The sequence below is a fragment of the Ovis canadensis genome, chromosome 13, assembly GCF_042477335.2.
Source record: "Ovis canadensis isolate MfBH-ARS-UI-01 breed Bighorn chromosome 13, ARS-UI_OviCan_v2, whole genome shotgun sequence".
In the NCBI taxonomy this organism is placed as follows: Eukaryota; Metazoa; Chordata; class Mammalia; order Artiodactyla; family Bovidae; genus Ovis; species Ovis canadensis.
Window position 1 is genome coordinate 32,000,581 of NC_091257.1, and position 19,832 is coordinate 32,020,412.

The window sequence follows — 19,832 nt, forward strand, 5'->3', positions numbered from 1 at the left end:
CATGTCCAACTCTTTGCGACCCCATGGAGAGTGTAACCTACCAGGCTCCTCTGTCCATGGGATTTTCCAGGCAAGAATACTGGAGCGGGTTGCCATTTCCTTCTCCAGGAGATCTTTCCGACCCAGGGATTGAACCCGGGTCTCTCGCATTGTAGGCAGACGCTTTACCATCTGAGCCACCAGGGAAGTCCCAAGAATACTGGAGCGGGTTGCATTTCCTTCTCCAGGGGATCTTTCCCACCCAGGGATTGAACCTGTGTCTCCTGCACTGGCAGGTGGATTCTTTATCATTGAACCACCTGGGAAGCCCAGAATAGACTGTATACAAAGTATCACAGCACCAGAAGGTGAGGAGAGGAGTTTGATGACCTGTGTGTGGTGAGAAAGAGCCAGGCAGGCCTGACAGCATGACTGATGTAAACGCCATCTCCAGTTAGTCTAGAGGCGAGAGCTGGGAAGCAAGAGAGAGTCGGGGACCCGGGTGAAATAGAGGTGCCTGTAGCTTCACATGTGTGCACAGAAGCATCAGGAAATTCTTCTGTATCTGAGGTGTTGTTCAGTTCCTAGGACAGTCGAGATGACATCCCAGCTCCCTTCTAGTTCTAAGATGCTGTGCCTCTGGTTTTGCCGGTGAACAATGCTGAAGCTGGGAGCGCTGAGCATCCCACGTTATCCTTGGGAGCTTCCTGGCTGCTGGGAGTGATGCCTGTTTGAGGAAGGTGGTCATGAGCTGTCATGAGCCGAGATGGCCGGCTTCACCTCCAAGCCGGGTGTTTAACAGGGGCCTCTGGGCCACTGTCTGTCCTGCTGGGTCCTTCGCCAGTGGCAGCACGCCTGGGCACTTTGGGAAGTGAGCACAGGACTTTGCCAGAACAACCGAAGGTTTGCATTTTCTTCCGCTCTCAGCTGGGCTCACCCACAGGGAAGGGCAGCTCTCTGACACCACCACCCGCCCCCCCCCCGCCCCCCGCCCCCGGGCCTGTTGGTTTGGAGGGAACTCTGCCTTGCAGCAGTGCTTAGTCCGAGGAGTTCTGTCTTTCCAGCCACATCTGCCCCCAGGTTTCCAAGAAAGAGTTGGCCACCGACAGGTGGAATTGGTGTTCTTTTCTGAGGATGTAGCTGTTACAAGAGGCGCAGGAGGAAGCGCGTGAGCCCCCCAGGAGAAGAGGCTTCATGACATGTCTGCTTCCTCGGGTTTGTTCATTCAGATATTTCTCTTCACCGATGTGTGTCTGGGGAAAGGGGGCTATTGACAGTTGTTGGAAATGGAAACCTAGGGCCTCCCTGGTGGCTCAAATGGTAAGAAAAATCCACCTGCAATGCAGGAGACCTGAGTTCGATCCCTGTGTTGGGAAGATCTCCTGGAGAAGGGAATGGCAACCCACTCTAGTATTCTTGCCTGGAGAATCCCATGGACAGAGCAGCCTGGCAGGCCACAGTCCATGGGGACTATACTTCACTTAAAAAAAAAAAGTGAAAAGGAAATGGAAACCTCGCTGGCTTAGGTTCGTTTCTGAGCGTCGTCTGAGCTGTGTATTTTCGGCCCTGCTGGGAAAACCAGAGGAGTCTACTGAGGGGGCCTTGCGCTGAGCTGGGATATGAGACTGTATTCTAAACTTAGACCCAGCCTGAGACAGACTTCCCTTCCAGAGTGCACCAGCCATGTTTTCAGTTCGAGCGGGAGAGGCTGGTGGTGGGAATGTGTATTTCATACAGCAGTGGTTTCTTCATTTCATGTCCTGAAGTGAATGGACACAGCAGTCTGTGTCCAGGCTGGCCTGTATCCCGGGCTATATGAGTCTGAGACCCGGCCAACTCCCTCACCCACAGCTCACCTTCCAGCCAGAAAGGATGGTCAGTGTCCCCGGCATCTGTCTACCCCTTAACTTTTCCGAAATCCAAGAAATTATTTCTGAAGCATCAGAAGTCAGCTTAAAATTGAATAGTTTGGTGCTAAGAGAAAGGGAAGATGGGTGGATTCAAGCCCAGAAAAGAATAAACAAAACAGTTTCCTGTGAGATTGCCAGAAAATGGGGGTGGGGGTCGAATGTCGAGTGAGGGTGGAGGTGGAGAAGGATGTGAGGGGGAGGGGTGGGCTGGAGAGACCCCCAGGCCATCAGTGAGGCTGGAGTCTGCAGGCCCAGAGAAAAGAGGGAGGCGCAAGAACAGATTGGGGTTGGGGGAGGAGGGGATTAGGGAAGAAAGGGAGGAGAGGGACGGCAAAGCAGAGGGAGGAAGTAATAGGATGAGCGGGACTCCGAGGGTAGGAGGCAAAGACCAAGCCTGCCTTTCTTCCCTGTAATAGAAAGCCAAGGTCAAGCAGGAATGACATCAGGATTGCCCAGTGATGTCAGGGACCCAGTGGGATCTAGGGGGCCGTGGTCCTTGCAGTTCTGAGGACTTCTCAAGGAAATGCAGGAGAAGGTGTGCCAATCAGGGCTGAGCTGAGACTGGGGTCCTGTCACCGAGTACAGAGCAGATAAGGGGCCCCGAGGGTGGGAGCAAGAGTGGAACATGGCAGAACTTAGCTTAGCCGGGATAGAGTCAGAATGGAGTGGTGGGCCCGGGACGGTGAGTGGTCCGTGGACCGAGGCTCTGGTGATGCCAGGGAGAGGGGCCGGTGGGAGGAAGCTGGGAGGTCAGACCAGGTGGCGGACCTGCTTGCAGCCTCAGGGGTGAGGCCTAGCAGGTAGAAAGCTGGGGGAAAGGGAGGGGAGCTGAGCCCAGGTTGTGTGGTCCATGTGGACTCTGAAGCTGCAGGAATGGCGGTGACAAGGGGCGACGGGGAAGCCAGGCAGAGCGGTCTACCATGACGGTGCTGCCCGAGCCTGGAGGGGTGCGGAGAGGAGGTGGGTCGGGGCTCGGAGTGCGGTGGTGGTGGACTGTGAACATTGCAACCAGAGCCGTGGGGGTGCAGGACACCCCCTTGGCAAACCTGCAAAGGGGACAGGACATGGCTTCTCCAAGAAAGCATGGGACCCCGTGTCAGAGCCCACACCCCCGCCACCCCGCCGCCTACAAAACCCTTCTGAAGAAGCATCTCTGCCTTGGTTTCAGGATCGCTGGTGACACAGCCCTCAGCAAAAACATCCACGAGTCGGTCAGCGCCCAGATCCGAAAGAACTTCGCCAAAAGCAAGTGGAGAGTAAGTGCTCATTTCCTGCATTCCCAGTGAACTTGACCGCTCAGACCTGCCCCCTGGCTGGAGGGCTGCTTGTTTCTAAAGGTTGTTCTCACCCAGGAGGTCTGACGAAAATTCCCAGAACCTCACCCAAATAATGGTGCTGATTTTAAGTAGTAAAGATTAAGACTTGAAGAGAGCATCGAGGTGTGAGAAGGATAAAGTATATGATTTAATATCTTCCTTCTGAGATCCAGAAACAGCAATATTGCCAGTGCTTCCTCAGTTGCAGTTTCCTAAGAAATCCCTGTTGTCTTTCTTCACTTTGCTGGAACTTTAAGGAATTGACTCTTATTAAAAAGTGATATAAAAATGGAAAGGGGAAACAGGAAATCTCAATTGAACTTATCACTACATTCCAGTAAAAATATGATAGACTTAAACCATTAGCCTGTGTCCTCATAAGCATGGGTAATTAAGAGCTGGCTATTTTTCCATGAGAGCCAACAAGTAGACACTATGCAGATAATAATTCCATTGAACTACTTTATCCACAGGAAATGCTGTTATTTAGGGCAAAAACACCAATAATCAGAAATGAAAACTCTTAAAAATACGATGTTAAGGTATTGCGTTATTACAACATGCTTTTCATTCTAGAAGTCACTTCTAAATTATGGAGAGAATTGGTTTACATTTATTCTATAGTTTATGTTATTATGTCAGAAGAAAAATATTCTCTTCATCTCCAAAATGTATTTTGATGAGGGGAGAGAGGGTCAAAGGACGAATGTACTTTCGGAAGAGGCAGCAATATAAGTTTCCTTTCTAGAGGATCATGAGAACGCTTTCAGAAGTTAAACTGCTGCGGGTAACAAGAGAAATGATAGGAGACAGCCTGAGGCTTTTCTAATTAGCTGAAATATTTTGTCTGCTTTTCCTCTTTCTGAAATTCCAGCAAGCGTTTAATGCCACGGCCGTCGTGAGACATATGAGAAAACTACATCTTGGCAGCAGCCTGGACAGTTCAAATGCGAGTGTTTCGAGCAGCCTCAGTCTGGCCAGCCAAAAAGACTGTGCGTATGTAGCAAAAACAGAACTTTCCAACTGGTGTTTGAGACAGATCTGGTAGGGAGAAAAGGGGACTCTGAGTACCTACTGTGTATCAGGCTTCCCTGGTAATTCAGATGGTAAAAAGTCTGCCTGCAATGCAGGAGACCCTGGTTAGATCCCTGGGCCGGGAAGATCCCCTGGAGAAAGAAATGGCTACCCACTCCAGTATTCTTGCCTGAAGAATCCCATGGACAGACCATGGGGTGGACCCGGCTAAGCGACTAACACTTTCACTTTACCGTGTGTCAAGCAGTTAATACTCGATTCATCAGCACTCCCGACAACTCCAGGACACTGTTTTTCAAAATAGTTTAAAATTTTAATTATTTAGCATCTATGTAACCCTAAGTCCTAGTATTTCCACGTCGAGATGAGAAATCAGTGGCTCAAGTCCCACCCAACCACATGTGAACGGAAGCCAACACTTCCTGATGCATCTCCTTATGATCTGACTTGCTCCTCATTGGGTGTCACCCTTAGGGACCAATGAGAGACTCATGACAGCCTGGGTCTCACTGGCTTTTAAACTGTATTATTGGATGATCATTTGGCCTAATTTATTTGAAGTGTGTTGGCTTTGCAATCAGAGTAATATTAGGTTGGCCAAAAAGTTGGTTCAGGTTTTTCCATGATATGCTACAGAACACCTCAACCAGAGTTTTGGCCAGCCCACACTAATGTTTCATTCTCCACGTTTGTGTGGAGCAGTACATGGCCGAGGACACACGCACACCCTCCTTGTTTTCCTCTCCCAATCCCCGCTCTACATGTTCACCTTAATCGCTAGGCTTTTCCACGGGCTCATCTGTACCGCTTGTTGTTAAGTCACTAAGTCATGTTCAAATCTTTGGTGACCCCATAGACTGTAGTCTGCCAGGTTCTTCTGTCCATGGGATTTCCCAGGCAGGAATACTGGTGTGGGTTGCCTTTTCCTTCTCCAGGGGATCTTCCTGACTCAGGTGTGTCCTGAACGGGCAGGCGGATTCTTTCCCTCTGAGCCACCAGGGAAGCTCTCATCTGCACTGCAGAATTTCCTTCACTGAAACCCTTCAGCTTGGTCTCACCCTTGGCATGACACTTCCTTCCTCAAAAAACAATTCCCTTCATCTTTAAATAATCCTCGAATCTCATTTCTGAATGTCCAGCCTTTAAGTTCTCCCAGGAAACCTCCACTGAGCATTTCCTGACACAGTTGCACACTGCTTTAGGCCCAATTTATGTTTCAGCACAAATCCTTTCTACCTTCCAGTCAAAGGAAACCCTACAATCTATTGTCTATTTGAAGATTCAGACAGTGGCTCTGACAGCAAAGCATCATTGTCATTTACTTTATGGCGTCCATGTGTTTGCGCTCATGAGTTCGTGGTGGCAAGGGTGGGTGGTACACTGCCGCACCTAAGATCATCCCACACAGGACATTTCTGATGCCAGCATCTGCCTGGGGAACGGTGGAGGTGCAGCATGTCAGGAATTGTTCTAGACTGGGGGGCTGCCGATGCATGCAGGACTAGGTCAGTGTGCCCTGGATCACAGATGCTTCTTAGCCAAAAGTCCAGAGCACACACCAAGCTGGGATCATTCTTTATTCTCTCTTAAAATCCCTGCTTTCCCAGCACTGTTGTAAGAAATAAACAGTTCTTATGAGGACTTCCCGGGCTTCCCAGGTAGTGCTTGTGGCAAAGAACCCACCTGCCAATGCAAGAGACATAAAAGATGCGGGATCCCTGAGTCAGGAAGATCCTCTGGAGGAGGGCATGGCAACCCACTCCAGTATTCTTGCCCAGAGAATCCCATGGACAGAGGAGCCTAGCGGGCTATAGTCCATAGGTCTCAAAGAGTCAGACATGACTGAAGCAGCTTAGCACACACACATGCACACACACACGCACACATGTGTTTAATACCTAGCCTGATGCCTAGTATGTAGTAAGTGCTCAGTAAATGGAAGCCATCCTGTTATAGTAGCTAAACCATGATGTATCCAAATACAACACAGTTATCATTGCTATGTGGAAGCAAGGAGGGAAGATGAGTCCCTAAGAAGACTTGGGATCCTTGCAGATGTTTTCCTGTGGGTAGGTAAAAGTTTAGAATCAAGGGCCTCAAAGTTTGTCCCCCCACCCCAACAAACCCTTGCAGTGGGAAGAGGGAGTGAGTACGTTCTTCTAAAGCTTTGAACTTCCTGTGTCCGCTGACCCCCTGCAGGTCTGACACCCTCCACGCTCTGTAGTTTCATGTCCTCTTCGTCCGGGGTCTCAGGAGTGGGAGCGGATCGGAGACCGAGGCCCACCACTGTGACGACAGTGCACTCTGGAAGCAAGTGACTGGCCCCGGAGGTGGGGCCCGGGGGGCCAGGCCAGGGAAGGGGGCCCCCGGGGGTCACCAGCACCACCAGCCACTCCAGAGCGATCCCACCTTGCATGGTGCGCCTCCCTGCACAGGACTGGAAGACAGCAGTTTTTTTATGGCCATATTTTATACTGCAATTCTGAAGTGTTCATTTCTCACAAACTGTACTGACTCAAGGGAGCTGACTTAATAGGATCTGGTGCTGTACATATGAATCTCGCAAAGCTCTAACAGAACGGACTTTCTCAGTTCCTCTCCCCAAGCCCTGTCGTTCCCGCTCTTCTCAGTAGAGGTAACCGTCTATGTTGTATTTTTTCATTCATGACAAAAAAAAAAAAGGTTTCAACTGGATTATTTAAGTATTGGTAAATATTGTGCATTAGGGTTTTTCTTTTTTTTTTTTCCTTTTAAGAAATGTGTCCTTTCAAGCTATACTTCTTATTTCCATGACCTGTATCTTTTGCTTGTCGGGAGTAGAATTTTATGTTAACCTTTAAGAGATTTTTTTTTTCCTTCAAAGGGAATTTAAAAGTATTTTTTAAAATTCTGATGGAGGATTGCTCAAGAATCTGTCTCCAAGGTGAAGAGTGCACTTTACTTCAGTTCCTTCTCCTTGCCTCCCTTTCTTCCTTGGAGGGGCAGTTCTCTGAGAAGATAACTCACCTTTCCTGCAGGCCTGTTTCCTCCCTGGGAGTTGGGGAGCCCCTGGGAGGGCACCTGAAGAAAACCTTGCCTGGCAGCTCCTCTAGCGAAGCCCTCTCCAAATCGAGACCCTGGGGCTTCTGGCCATCGGCGGTCAGAAACGAAGAAGCCTGCTCCCCCAAGGTGAAAGGCTAGACTTGTGATGAAGGAGATGACCCCTCTCCCCCAGCAAAAATTTCAGAGCCTCCTGCACAGAAAGAGCACGATGCCATTTTATTTGGAGCAAATTTCTCACACAGCTCTCCTTTCTCATGAGGAGGGTGACATGTGAAAGCCCAGCTATGCAGTTTTAAAATTGATCTGTTTTTTAAAAATGCATTTCTAAGCTTACAACGGCAAACAGCCTCCAGCTCACACTAGTTGTTTCTGCAAGTGTTTACACTGTTCTTAGAGGGTGAGGATCCGGAAAGGGGAAGAGAGGGCAATGACCTTGGAAAAGACCCCACTGATGTGAGGTGGTGAGGAGAGGTGACCTGCCCGGCCAGTGGGACACTGAACACTGCAGTGAGAACCAGAGACCACCCTAGCCAGGCCCAGCTGGCATGCAAAGCCATCCCTCTGACGAAGGGAATCCCCAAACCAAAGATCTGAGAGGGTGGGGTCCCCAGTGGTCCCAGGTTTTCCAGGACTGAAGGATTTCCCAGAATATAGGACTTTCAAACCAGCAGTGTCCCAGGAAAACTGGGCCACGTTGTTCACCCACATGGTGGACGGGTATGCAGGATAGAGCGAGCACAGTGTGAAACCCAGGACAAAGCGCTTCTCCACGAGAGTTCCAAGATGCTGTCATGAAGAGGCGAGCAGGTGGTGCCAGATGCAAAAGCCCTCCCTCAGCCCTCGTGCCCACACGACGCCCCGAGTCTGCATCCGCACAGTCGGCCTCGAGCCGCAGTGGGCCCCTGCACGTCTTCTTGGTGGTCCCATGACTCCCCTTGTCCTCGTGCTCTTCTCCCACAGAGAGTCACACTCAGTGCATCCTGTTGGTCAGGCTTTGTCACTTCTACACCTTTGCCTGGGTGTAGGCCAAATGTTCAGTGATGGCCCCCTCAGCGCGCGCGCACACACACACACAGTGTTATGAGGCTCAACAGCTGCATTCTGCCTCCTTCAGGACAGCAGTGCAGCTGTGTGTAAGAGCTGCTGGAAAGACAGGCATCTGGTCCACCCCATATCCACTGCATCACAGACACTCAGCCCCTTGACAGGGATCCCACTTGACATCTGCCATACATGTATCCAGAGTGGAAATCAAGCTGCTGCTACTCTTCAAAATTTGTAAAAAGTCTGGAAATGTCTATAAAATGACAGAAGACCCAGTTAAGAAGCAAGTATTGCCTCATTTGGAGGACAATAGCATGAATATTATAAACAGAATCAGAAAACTGAGGCATGTCTCCCAGGACTTTAGTAGAATGTTGCTTACTAACACGTGTAGTGGAAGATCCAAGTTTCTACAGTATAAGAGGAGAAGTTCTTAGATGTTATGGAGGAAGGGTGATACTTTGCCTGAATCTGATACTTAGAACGTGTGCCCAAATAGTTACCAGCTCCTTGAACTGTGTGCTACACAGTCATTTGCAGTTGGAAAGCAGCATCTGAAGCCAGATTTATTGGTGGCAAATTATTTTCTGGAGCTGAAGTGTGGGATGCATGTTCTATGCAATTAAGTCTGAAAATATGTCCTACCTGAAAAGTGCAGAAGAGCTGAAAGACAGGCAGGTTGCAGGTGTCTCCTTGTGATTTGGGGTCAGCTCTTGGCCATGGTTGGCCACATCAGGTCTCAGTATCAAACTGCAAGAAGATAGTGACTGTCTCAGCCCAAAAGTAGACTCTGTTGAACTTGACATCAGGTGAATCTCTGCTGTCTGGATGCCTCCAGACTCAGGTTTTTTTCCCCATTGTTTTAGGAAAAGGAGAAAATAAGCCCCACATGGAAAAGCTTCTCTGCTCAGAGAGCCTTAGTGGTTAAAAAACAGAGGTTCTCTTTCAACCGTGTTATTTACACTTGATTACAACACAGGAAGAGAACTTGGAATATGCCTTTTGGTACACCTGCCAAGTGGAGTGGCAGAGTCCTAGGACCCTCACTGATGTCAGATTATACCAACAGAAGCTGAGCTTTTCATGGGGGCACCCGGCTTGCCCATCCCCTCAAGGCCAGTGTGTGTGGGTAGGCTAAGGATGTACCATGGGCTTCATCACAGGCTTCCTTCCAACACCCCCCACCCCCACCAACTTGGTCTCTTCACCTCCTCAGAGCAAGTGGGTTATTCTTATTTGAAAGAGTGTCTTCGAATGGTCTTGCCCTCAGCTGCCTGCCTGTCTCTCCTTCACTTCCCTGATTTTCATCTCATCCATGAGGCCATCAGGGAGGCTAGCGTTTGTCTGAAACAGAGCATACACCCAAGTGTGCCCTGACAGACTTTTGAGCAAGCCCCAGCCCTTCAGCTGGCTCTGAGCGTAGCGTCCAGGGAACTGGGCAGTCGGACTTAGAGCTGACCAGACATGTGTCTGGCACTCAGGGAGCGTGAGCTGGTGAAAGGCCTGTGACACACGTCCCCCCGCTCAGTCTACCTGCAGCTCCAATCTCATCCTGTTCACTTGTCCCCCGTGGTGTCCAGAAGATCTGGGCGGATTATGAATGGAAGAGGAAGACCCCCCTCCTTTAGAATGAAGGCCCAAAACGCTAGGGACAAAGGGACAGAATGCAAGTGGTCCCTCCTTGCAGAGAAAGGGGTTAACCCTTTCTTTGCAGGAGTGACAGCTTGAGGCATGCCCTGCGGTTTGCTGTGTTGTGAGAAAAGACTGTATCCCAGCGGAGATAACTAGGTATTTTAAGGCTTTGGCCACCATGGCCCCCTCACCCACCCAGGGCCTGGGTTGTGTTGATTCTTCACCTTGGAGAAGGTGTGAGGGTGGGAGAAGGAGGGTTATGGCCTCTGTGTTTCGCCTGCAACACTTTCGACTTGCCAACTTTCTGTGGTCTCCGCAAGCTCCCTTCTGGGCTTCCTCTGGTTGTGAAAATGGACAGCAAGGCCCAGTAGAGGGCAGTTCCTCCCATTTCCATAAGCAGAAATAAGATGTGCTCTTTCCCAGGGTCTCACTGTCACTTCTGGCAAATGGAATGAAGGTCCTCTGAATCAACTGATGCACGAAACCTTTGCATGTTCTTCTGAAACAATACTGCTTCCCGTTCTGTCCACTTACACTCTGCAGAGTTGGCCTTTTCCTTAAACACATTCCAGACCAAACACTGTTCAGTTTGTTTTTTTAAAAAAATGTATATACCAGTTTGTAACCCACCACTTTTTGCAAGGGACAGGGGGCTGGTCCTAGGTTGGGGCTGCAAGCTGGCCAGAGAGTGTTCCAGTTGGTTTTCAGAATTGAAAAAGTTGAGATAGGAAGGGTGAATTGGGCAGATTTCTAAAAGGGGAGCTTAATTCACAGAGATGCCAAGAAAACCAGCCTGCCAATGAGATTGCTTGACACTTCTACATTGGCCAGAAGGCAGGGAGGAGAAAGAGGAAGGCAGGAGGCCCAAGCCCCCTTCAGCCCTGACCTTCAGTGTGGTCCCAGTGCATCGATCCCGTGTACAATCTGCAGCCCAGCACAAGGCACAGGAGCCCAGCCCCACTGTGAAGTCGGCCCTGCATGCTGGCCGCGACCTGGCCCACCTCCTGCTCTGGGCCAAATGGAACCGGCGGGAGCATCAGTCTCTCCCGCCTTCCCTGCCACTTGTAGCAGGAGCAGCCGCGCTTGTGGCTCCGGGGCCTCTGCTTCTGCAAACCCAAAGGCTGTTCATTTGGCAGCCAACCCTGCAGCATGTGGCTGCCAGGTCTGGTTTCGTGGACAAAGTGTGGAATGGCTTCTTGGTGTCTGTATCTCTCTCTACACCAAAGGGACTGACTACTGCATTTCCCCCTTTGTACTAATGCTGCTTCTGCATTTGCCATATCCATTTTTAACCTTTTGGTCTCCAGGGAACTTCTCATATGATGATTGTGTCTTCTGATGATTTACCAACTTCTTTTACTTCGAGGTGATTTTATTTTCTTATGGACAGGAAAAAAGAAAACGAAAGGAGTGTTGAGGCTTTCGTCACAGAGATAAGATGTCACCAGGAACTCAAAAGCCCCAAACACTGGATAAATTACTTCTCAAAGAAAAACCTTAATCTGGACAGACTGAGGTTCCTGGGCCCTCGTGGTAACCTTGCACTTGAGGGAGGAGGTGCTGGGGCAGCCCTGGCAGCCAGGCTCTTGACATGTTCTAAAAACAAAAACATTGTGATAATGACAAAAATGCTACAACCTTGCAGCAGCATCTTTGTTTTGCAAGACAGGCAGCATGTTTCAGAGAACATTTATCTTAGCCCCATGTTCAGGTTGAAAGATATTAATACAAAAGGTACATTCTGTCCAGAATAAAATTTGGAACAATTTCTAAATTGGCTCTGGTCACTGCAATAATGCCATAGTCCTTCTTGCAGCTCTCCCAACAGTGAGCATGTTTTCCAAAAGCTTATGACATTGAACCCAGGAATGTCCCTGTGTCTATTATTACTAGGCTTGTAATTGGTTCAATTTTTCCATAAAAACATGCTTGTCCAAAAGAAGGGAAACTGTGCATTTATTCCATGCATGTAATAAACTCTGCAAGAAGTTTACTCCACATAGGTTTGTGGCACTGCAAAATTGTTAACGGGCCTGTGTAGCAAATGATTCTCTGCCTTGACAATCATGTACACATATCAAGATTTCTATCATAATGATGATGAGATTGATGACTTCTTGTTTTCCTCCAATAAAGACAATTAATCACCTTCAGATGTGTGTCGTTTGTTTCCTCCATAAGCAGCCAGACTGGAGTGTTTCAACAGCTCTCTCTTTCCTCCGTTAAGTTTGGATTTGAAGGAGGGAGTTGAATTGAGCTCCTGGAAATTCATAAGGTCCCCTAAATACTTTATGGGGTTCCCCTGATGGCTCAGGAGAAGGCAATAGCAACCCACTCCAGTACTCACACCTGGAAAATCCCATGGATGGGGGAGCCTGGTGGGCTGCAGTCCATGGGGTCGCAAAGAGTCAGACACAACTGAGCGACTTCACTTTCACTTTTCACTTTCATGCATTGGTGACGGAAATGGCAACCCACTCCAGTGTTCTTGCCTGGAGAATCCCAGGGACGGGGGAGCCTGGTGGGCTTCCGTCTATGGGGTTGCACAGAGTTGGACACGACTGAAGTGACTTTAGCAGCTGATGGCTCAAGCAGTAAAGAACGCCTGAAACGCAAGAGAAACAAGAGGTACGGATTCAGTCCCTCAGTAGGGAAGATCCCCTGGAGAAGGGCATGACAGCCCACTCCAGTATTCTTGCCTGGAGAATCCCATGGACAGAGGAGCCCAGCAGGCTATGGTTCATGGAGTCGCAAAGAGTTGGATGTGAATGAAACAACTGAACACAACACAAATACTTTATAACACCACCCCAGGAATCCCGTGCAGGAATCGTGCCAAGGATGAGGGCAGGACAGGCACAGCACAAATACTTTATATCACCACCCCAGGAATCCCGTGCAGGAATTGTGCCAAGGATGGGGGCAGGGCAGGCACAGCTTGGTTTTGAGGCTTCTGGTGGGCTCTCAGGCTCCCCCTTTGCCTTGCTGCTGTAGAAGGTGGCTGGAGGTGGACCCAGAAGCCCCCAGAAACCCAGATCACACTAACTAGATACTCTTGAGTGGTTTGCAGGAAAAGCCAACACTAATTTTCAGGAAAACCTCTCTGAGTCTCACATGCCTGCCCACACATGCCCACACCTGTCCATTTCCTGGGCACAGCCTGGGAATTCTCAATGCCCAGAGGAAGATTCTTTTCTGACCATGTAACCAAAAGTGGGGTCTGGCTGCTCACCGCTCAAAAGCCAAGAAAGAGTCAAGGTTGGTGGAAAGGAAAGTTTGCTTTATTCTGGATGCCAACAACCAGGGAGGGGGTGGGCAGACCCCTCGCCAAAGGCTAACTCCCCCCACCACCATTTACAATCAGTGGGCAAGAGCTTTTATAGATAGAGAGAGGGCCTTACATGCAGAAATGGCACAGTCAGCTCTGGATAGTCTTCTTGCAATTGGTCATCAGTGGTCTGATCAGTGTCACCCTGATTGTTGTAAGTACAGTTAACCTTCAGCTCCAGGGTAGTTTGTCTCCATTTCTTGGGGCCAGTTCTTGGAACTGTGGCAACGTATGTCATGGCTACAGTTCACAGCCATCCTGTAAACTTCTCCGCTGGTAGTATCTATAAAACATCTCACAAGATATAGTTCGGAATATTATCTGCAGCCCTTGAGGATGAACTAAAGGTTCTTGACTTTGCTTAATGACTGAACGATCATTATTTGGTCTTGTTTGACCGTTTTCCTTGATTTCTACATTTTCTCACTTCTCTGATTACACGATCTTTGGCTAACATTTTTCTACAGGCAAAATGAAGGCAGAGGACATGAGGGTGAGGACCACAGGGTCCTGCTTTGTTTCAATCAGAAAAGTGAATATTGTTTGATTGTTTGTTTTTCCTGGTTGGAACACCTACAGCTCACAGCTCGTCAGATATATTGTGGGAATTGGATGTGATCCACCAGACAATTCCTCCAATCCAAATAATAAGTTGTGTCAAGGGGGAAAATGGGAATTGGACGTGGTTGTAGAAATATAGAATAAACATCCACACAAGTGAAAAAAGCATGAACCTTAGTAGAAATAAGTGAGCCCCAAATAAATATAGTATTCATCATCTGATACCTGATGTCTAGTCCTTTCTTAGCTGATGTGGCTTCTCTCAGCACAGACCCTGGTTAGGAGCTATATCATAACAGGGTTCATTCAGCGGGTGCATAGGTGACATAGTTAATGCAGGCTTTATGGAATGAAGGAACTCTAGTAACCTAACCAGTTTTGAAAACTATCTGTAAGGATTCATTACAGAGAAGGCTCACCAACTGTGACTGAAAATTTAGCCAAAGCAAGTGCACAGAAGTATAAAACTGATCCTAATAGGAGCTGATCTTTATTAGAGCCTTACAGTTGAAATGTTTAAGGGCAAACTTTGAATTCACTGAGTTCCAGCAGCAATGACCAGCACCTCTGTCCTTCAGACATTCACCAAACCCCCTTGTGGCTCAAAAAATGTTCAATATGCATTGAAACTCACCTCAAATTTCCTTCTATTTTTCTGGAAAACTTTGCTCTTCACATTCTCTTGGGATTGTCTATCACTGGCCAGAATACATACAGGGAACCAGTGGTACAAGAATTAAACAAAAGCCTCCCTGCATAGATGCACAACTGACCATCCAGACAAGAACCATCAGTTCAGTTCAGTTCAGTCGCTCAGTCGTGTCCGACTCTTTGCTACCCCATGAATCGCAGCACGCCAGGCCTCCCTGTCCATCACCATCTCCCGGCGTTCACTCAGACTCGCGTCCATCGAGCCCGTGATGCCATCCAGCCATCTCATCCTCGGTCGTCCCCTTCTCCTCCTGCCCCCAATCCCTCCCAGCATCAAAGTCTTTTCCAATGAGTCAACTCTTCACATGAGGTGGCCAAAGTACCATACTCTGTTATTATTATCAGCAGCAATAACTGCTACTGCTAACCATGCCGTAGATTGTCTGTTCTAGATACTGGGCTAACTGAATTCCATTCAGTATCTCATTTAACCATCAGCTCAACAAGAAAGGTGCCCTTCTTCCCCACATGGGTTCAGAAAGATTAAATGATTTACCTGCAGGCAGCAGAGTTTCCAACTCAACTGGACTGACATCAAAGGCCTTCCTAGTGTATTTCCTCTCATAATTCTCTGCAAGTCACTGAATTCCAAACTGCCCAATCTGGACTTCATTTGTTTAGTAACTGGGGGCCACTAGTAATTACTGAGTTGACACCATAGAATCAGTTAATGTCTGGAACGTCACCATTCCTAAGGTCTGTCACACCACATCTCCAAGAGAAACTTCTCTTAGCATCTCAGCCTAGTCTTACACAAGTTCAGTAAATGAGGAACAACAGCAGAGGGAACACAGGCCTAACTGTGTTACTAGCCCAAGTGTTTTCTGCTGTTCATTGTTTCATGTCTCAGGGGCAGTGTCACAGAAGCTGGATTTGATCTAGAATCAGAGCTGCAGACGATAATCATAACACTGCTGGGTTTTTTGTTTTGTGTTTTAAGTTAGTCTCTTCTCTTACTCTGATTGATACCACTGGAAAATTCTCTTCATATACACAGAATTTCATCCCTGACATGCAGACCTCCCTGTTGTCTGCTATTTTCCCCAGATCGCCTTCAAAAACGCTGATTGATTTTCAAGACAGGGTCTCAGATCTCTGGTTCTCTTCCATCCTCCCCTGGGAGGAACTGTGTTTAGCATGAGTTCATCTTCCTAATGTGTTTCCACTAGCAAGCACAGACTCTGTCCAGAAAGACTTAACGGGCCAGGAAAATGCAATTCGTGGTCAGCTTATGAACCCTTTTCCTCTTGCCTTCATCTCAGGCTGCTTCTTCCCCCAGTCTATAAAAAAACACTGTTTTAGCTTCAACATTACATTTGTCTTGGGGGTATCAGGATTCATTTCTGTGGGCTTTGCTGATTCAGGCTGTCTATATCGGCTCACGGAGAAAAACTCACACAGGATGCTGAGCCGCCGGCCAACCTGGCTGTAGTCACAGAGAAGAGCATCCTGACCGACCCCTCTCCGTAGGGCCAGCTGTTCCCAGCATGGAAGTGGAACATGGCTAACTTTTGTACCCACCTGTCCCAGAGTGCTTGTCACAGGGCACCCCTGTGGGAGGAGGGAAAGCTTATTCATAGTAAGTCTTTTAAACGAATTGTCTCAGGTCTGGACAGTAGTCCCAATAGTGATGGACTCTCAGGGGCACCAAAAGTGGTGGGGGGACTTGGCATCACTCTGGTACAGACTGCCCTAAAGGGGAGCCCCACCCCCTCAACTGTGCTGCTTGACAAACGGTCCCCAGGGTGCACTGCCTCAAAGCTGCATCCCAAAGCTTCCCACGCCTTACCTCCCCCGCCCCCCGGCGATCTTGCTGAGACACAGATTCTGAGTCAGCAGGTCTGGGGGGTGTGGGCTGAGCTCCCAGGTGGCATTGCTGCCGCTGGTGGTCCTCATGCCTGCCTGCACGTTCGAATCACCCTGGGATCATTTCAGAAATACTAGTGCCTGGGTCAACGGCACCAGGATCGCTGGTGAAAAAGTGCCCTCATGGGCTTCATTCCTAGCCACACCATGTGGGCCTCATCTAGGGCTGCTGACAAAGTGAGTGCTGCTGAAGGGGGAGACAGGCAGACTGGCAGCAGTGAGAGAACAGAAGTAGCAGCGTGGAAACCACAGTCTTTTTATTACCTAATCTTGGTACCTCAGTGCTTCTGCCATATTCTACTCATTAGAAGTGAGGATTACCCAAGGGTGTGACCACCAGGATGTGGGGCCCACTGGGGGCCTTCTGCACAGCTGCCTTCCACACCCTTGTCCCTCTGTTGCCTCACTCATGGCCCCTCAGTCACGCTTGCTGACCAGAGAGAGAAGTGAGGCTGGACTGTGATCTGTGGCCGGAATCCGCGTGCTTATGGAGAGGCAGTGGAAACAGGGCCCCGGGATGCTGCAAAGAGCCCAGACGTTCTCAGAACGACATTCATCCAATTAATGTCTTTAAAATCTTGTATTTGCTGTAAGAATGTAGCGCAAACTTACCAAAGCCTTAGCAAACTGCTCTGGGGAAGCTGCAAGCTTCAAGACACAGCATTCCCTGTGCCCTGAGAAAAAGCTTTTAACTGCGCCCAGAGTAAAAAAAAAAAAAAAAAAAGTAAGCTTTGGACGTGCACATCCTGAAATCCACAGGTGCACCCCATCTACCAATCGGTGCCCATGTGATTCTTCTTAAAGAGATTGAGAGATCCGAGAGTTGATGCACCCCGTGGAGCCGGGAAATGAAGCCGTGCCCCACAGCTGCTGGTCCTCATGACTGAGGTTAAACCCGGGCGCAGAGACTGACTGGAAAGGGCTCTTGCTCTGGGCCAGTTTAAGTGATTCCCCTCCTTCTGAAGATAGTGGGGGACACTCTCCAGGCGAAATCCACCAGTGGACCAGATAGATGTGGCCCCTTCTCGCTAAAGCCAACGCGCATGTGTGGAGCAGTTCGCCGCAGTGGCTGAAGCCCTTGACCTTGAATTATCCTTCAGTCTTCACAGCAGCTCCGCAGGTGGGTGGGAAAGCGCCTGACTTCTGCCTCCGAATGCGAGGAAACTGAGTCTCAGCGGGAGGAAGTGACTTGTGTCAGGTCAGAGTTGGGCCTGAGAGGCTGAGCGAGTGAGGAGCGGGGAGGCCTGCCAAGTGCAGGATATATAAGTGGGCTCATTTCCCAGCTTTGGAAGGAAGGATGTGAGTTTTCACCGAGGCCTCCCAGGCTGGCAGGAAATACAACACATCCCCTGGGGATGTTTCTTGGCTCCTTCCCAATCCTCTCTCCGGGCAGGTGGCTCCTCCCCCTGCAAGTCCAGCATGATCAGGGCTGAAAACGGTCCCCTCACTCGCCCCTGTTGCAACCTCTCAGGTGAGGCCTCTCTCACTCAACAACTTCCTGAGCACCTCCTGTGTGGCGGGGATGCTCTAGCATAAGGACCTCTGACCTCCTCGGGGTTCCGTCCCCTCCTCTTTCATTGGCCTTCAGCCCCTCAACGTGTGTTGGAGCTGGAGGCAGACACAGGTAAGGTTTCTCCTCTCCAGGGGCAGGGCTGTGCGAGGCAACTTTCCCAGGGGGAGGCCGCTACAATCCTCTCTCTGTGGACCCCACACAGGCACGCTGAGCCACGTGGCTAGAATGTTGTTAGAACACTGCCTGGGATCACTGAGCACCAGTGTCTGCGTCTCATCTGAGGCCAACAATCATGGCTTTTCCCCCACTTCCCCCCCATCAGCCCTGAGGGGATGTTGGGGAGTCCCAGTGCCCACATGGAATCCAAAGACATGGTCCTGGGTGCACCTCTGTTGAGCTGTGTAATTTTGAGTAAGTCATTCTGATCTCTGCCTCCTGTCTTAGTTTATGCCATGACGGGTCCCCAAGTTAGCCTCCAGCCCTCGAACCCTGTGACACGCAGACATCACCTTATCCCCATTTACAGTTCTGCCGGGGGCCAGCGTCTCTCTTGGGGTTTTGCTCTTTGTCTGGAAGAGGGTGTTGCCATGTCTAGTGTATCCTGCTTGCTTCCTGAGAACCTGTGAATTTCAGGCTTTTCCAGAGGCAAGGAAGAGTGTGAATTAGACTTGTTACAGTAGTTATGAAACCCACATTTCCTGTCAGTTCTTTCCAAGTCTGGTGTTAAATGAGCAAATTGAAAGAGGAATGTTAACAAGGATGACTCAGGCCTAGAAAATGTGATAGCATGACACCGGCTTTAAAGAATGGCAATAAAAGGGCTTTTCTGATCCATTTGTTGACAAAAAAACAGCAAGAGATCATTCATCTAGTTCCTGGTCTCCAAACAGTTTCAACTGTGCACTCTTTTGATAAAGTTCTTGAGCATGCAAACATCCCTGATGTATGAATGTTTATATATTTGGAAATTATAGGCATCTAGTGTTGTACTTACGATGAGCATGTAAAGCATACACAAAGATAGAAAATTAAAAGGACTGGATCGAAACAAACTTGTCAATGAAACAAAGTATTCATCTCTGTCACATCAATGTGATTTAGTATCTTGTTTATTTTTATATAACAGCAATTTGGGAGTCTGATTTCAAGTCCAGTTTGTCGACATTCTTGGTCTCTAAGCACTGTTGTAACTGGAAAAGTTGCAATGCAAACATATGTAGATAGAAAATGCAGACATCTATTGTTGGAGGGCTTATACTGGAGGAGACTGACTGAGGGCTTGTAACTGACCAAATCCAGACTGGAAATATACAGGACCAAAAGTGGTGTCATGATGTTCTTGAGTCCAAGTTTGTATTGCTCGCTGCACAACAGGCCAATAAATTGGGAGATGAGTCGTTAGTGCAAGGAATAGCAACTTTATTTGGAAAGCCAGCAGACTGAGAAGATGGTGAACTAGCGTCAAAGAACCATCTTGCCTGGTTTGGAAGCTTAGTTGCTTTTATAGAATGAAGTGGGGAGGTGGAGAGGTAAAGTGAAAAAGCCTGTGAATTGTTGCAAATGTTTCCTGGCTCCAACCATGCTCAGGAGATGTGTCAATTTCTTCTTTCCTGTAGCCACTCACAGGTGGGCCCGGTCAGGCTATTTCTTGTGAGCTAAAAAAGATATTTCAGTTTAAGTTCAGACATAGGAGGCGGAGTTCCAAGAGATGGGCCATTATGTCTACTTTGAGCTAAAGGCAACATCCCTTTAGTGATTTGTTGTTGTTTAGCCACTAAGTTGTGTCCACCTCTTTTGCAACCCCATGGACTGTAGCCCACCAGGCTCCTTTGTCTGTGGAATTTCTCAAGCAAGCATACTGGAGTCAGTTGCCATTTCCTTCTTCAGGGGATCTT

General features: G+C 48.8%; 1 protein-coding gene across 3 annotated transcripts in view; it reads left to right on the forward strand.

The window, feature by feature from the left end:
• CAMK1D (calcium/calmodulin dependent protein kinase ID) overlaps nt 1-12,111 on the forward strand; it is a 393,058-nt gene extending 380,947 nt beyond the window's left edge. The window contains exons 9-11 of one of the 3 annotated variants that reach the window (XM_069547252.1): nt 3,058-3,145; nt 4,080-4,197; nt 6,440-12,111. In XM_069547252.1, coding sequence (XP_069403353.1) covers nt 3,058-3,145; nt 4,080-4,197; nt 6,440-6,558 — 325 coding nt within the window. In that variant the 3' untranslated portion in view covers nt 6,559-12,111. Of the gene's footprint in view, nt 1-3,057; nt 3,146-4,079; nt 4,250-6,439 lie in introns of all 3 variants that reach the window. The other 2 variants (XM_069547254.1, XM_069547253.1) reach the window with 2 other exon arrangements.
• The last annotated feature ends 7,721 nt before the right edge of the window (nt 12,112-19,832 follow it).